Here is a 1,800-nt window from a genome sequence, read left to right on the forward strand (position 1 = left end):
GGAGGAGCAGTGTTGGGCACCTCCCGGTACTCTAGGTAATGTTCCTGCACCCAAACTTTAGTGAGGAGCTCCCTGGGCTCCCCAAAGATAAAGTGCTCCCTCCCAGCACGCACCCCTATTCCACTCAGCACATCCCAGATGACCTCCTCAGAGGCACAGGTGCCCTTCATGAAGATGATACTCAGAACAAGAAACAAGAGGTGGTTCTGGGGCACGCCCTGCTCATCACTCACACTCCCCTCACAGCTGAGCTCTAATGTGTTTACAAAGACGTAGGAGTCCTCAGGGTCCACCTCTCTCAGGGAAATGCCAAAAAGAATCTCTATGAACTCACGGGCTTTCCTGAAGATCATAGGAAAGTAGCCCCTGTACCTGTCGATGACATTCGTCACCATCTCTGCCTTTGTGACAGGCTGCTTCGCTCGATATTTGAGGAGAAGAAACCGCACCAACTCGTCCACCTTTTCATCCAGTGTATAAGTGAACAAGGGCTCGCTCTCTATCAAGGACTCACTGTCTGTCAAGGACTCGCTCTCTAGCAAGGTGTCTGAGGTGCTTGTATCTTCATCTACTGGGCTGCTGGACTCTTCACTGAATGGGCTCAAGGAAGTGGAGGAGGAGGAGGAGCTCACAGCACTCTGGAGAGGAGACTGGGCAGACCCTTCAGGAGGACTCTGAGGACTCTCAGGGGAACTCTGGGAAAGACTCAATGAAGTGGAGGAGGCAGAGCTCGCAGGACTCTGGAGAGGACGCTGCGCAGGCCCCTCAGGAGGACTCTCAGGACTCTCAGGAGAACTCTGGGAAAGACTCAGTGAAGTGGATGAGGAGCTGACAGGTCTCTGGAGTGGAGACTGGGCAGGCCCCTCAGGCGGACTCTGAGGACTCCCATGGGAACTCTGCAGAAGACTCGCTAAAGTGTAGAAGAAGGAGCTGAGAGGTCTCTGGAGAGGAGACTGAGCAGGCCCCTCAGGGGGTCTCTGAGGTTTCTCAGGGAAATCCTGGGGAAGACTCAGTGAAGTAGAGGAGGAGTAGATGCTCACAGGACTCTGGAGAGAAGACTGGGAGTCCTCCCCCTGAGGAGGACTGTGAGGAAAGCGGAGAGGAGACAAGGAGACCTCCCACTCAGGAGGACTCTGAGCAGTCTGGAGAGGAGACTGGGGATCCTCCCTGTCAGGAGAACACGGAGGAATCTGGAGAGGAGACAGGGAGGCCTCCCTCACAGGAGGACTATGAGGAAACTGGAGAGAAGACAGGGAGTCCTCCCCCTCAGGAGGACATTGAGGAATGTAGAGAGGAGACAGGGAATCCTCCCCCTCAGGAGGACTCTGAGGTCTCTGGACAGGAGACTGGGAGTCCGTCCCCTCAGGAAGGCTCTGAGGACTATAGAGAGGAGACTGGGCAGGCCCCTCAGGAGGGCTCTGAGGACTCTCAGGGAAACTCTGGGGAAGACTCAATGAAGTGGAGGAGGAGCAGATGCTTACAGGACTCTGGAGAGAAGACTGGAAGTCCTCCCCCTGTGGAGGACTATGAGGAAAATGGAGAGGAGACAGGGAGTCCTCCCACTCAGGAAGGCTCTGAGGAATCTGAAGAGGAGACTGAAAGTCCTCCCCCTGAGGAGGACTATGAGGAAAGTGGAGAGGAGACAGCGAGTCGTCCCACTCAGCAGGAATCTGGAAAGGAGACTGGAAGTCCTCCCCATCAGGAGGACACGTATGAGTCTGGAGAGGAGACAGAGAGTCCTCTGACTCAGGAGGACTCTGAGGAATCTGGAGAGGAGAAAGGGTGTTCTCCCCCTCAGGA

The 1,800-nt window shown here is 55.4% G+C and overlaps 1 protein-coding gene across 1 annotated transcript in view; it reads right to left on the reverse strand.

The window, feature by feature from the left end:
* Positions 1 to 8: 8 nt before the first annotated feature.
* Positions 9 to 1,800, reverse strand: part of LOC105530371 (melanoma-associated antigen C1) — a gene marked incomplete at both ends in the record, with an annotated part of 2,214 nt that continues 422 nt past the window's right edge. The window contains 2 exons of the mRNA XM_011967892.1: positions 9 to 1,142; positions 1,221 to 1,793. Coding sequence (XP_011823282.1) covers positions 9 to 1,142; positions 1,221 to 1,793 — 1,707 coding nt within the window. The remainder of the gene's footprint in view (positions 1,143 to 1,220; positions 1,794 to 1,800) is intronic.

The sequence above is a fragment of the Mandrillus leucophaeus genome, unplaced genomic scaffold, assembly GCF_000951045.1.
Source record: "Mandrillus leucophaeus isolate KB7577 unplaced genomic scaffold, Mleu.le_1.0 Scaffold816, whole genome shotgun sequence".
Lineage (NCBI taxonomy): Eukaryota > Metazoa > Chordata > Mammalia > Primates > Cercopithecidae > Mandrillus > Mandrillus leucophaeus.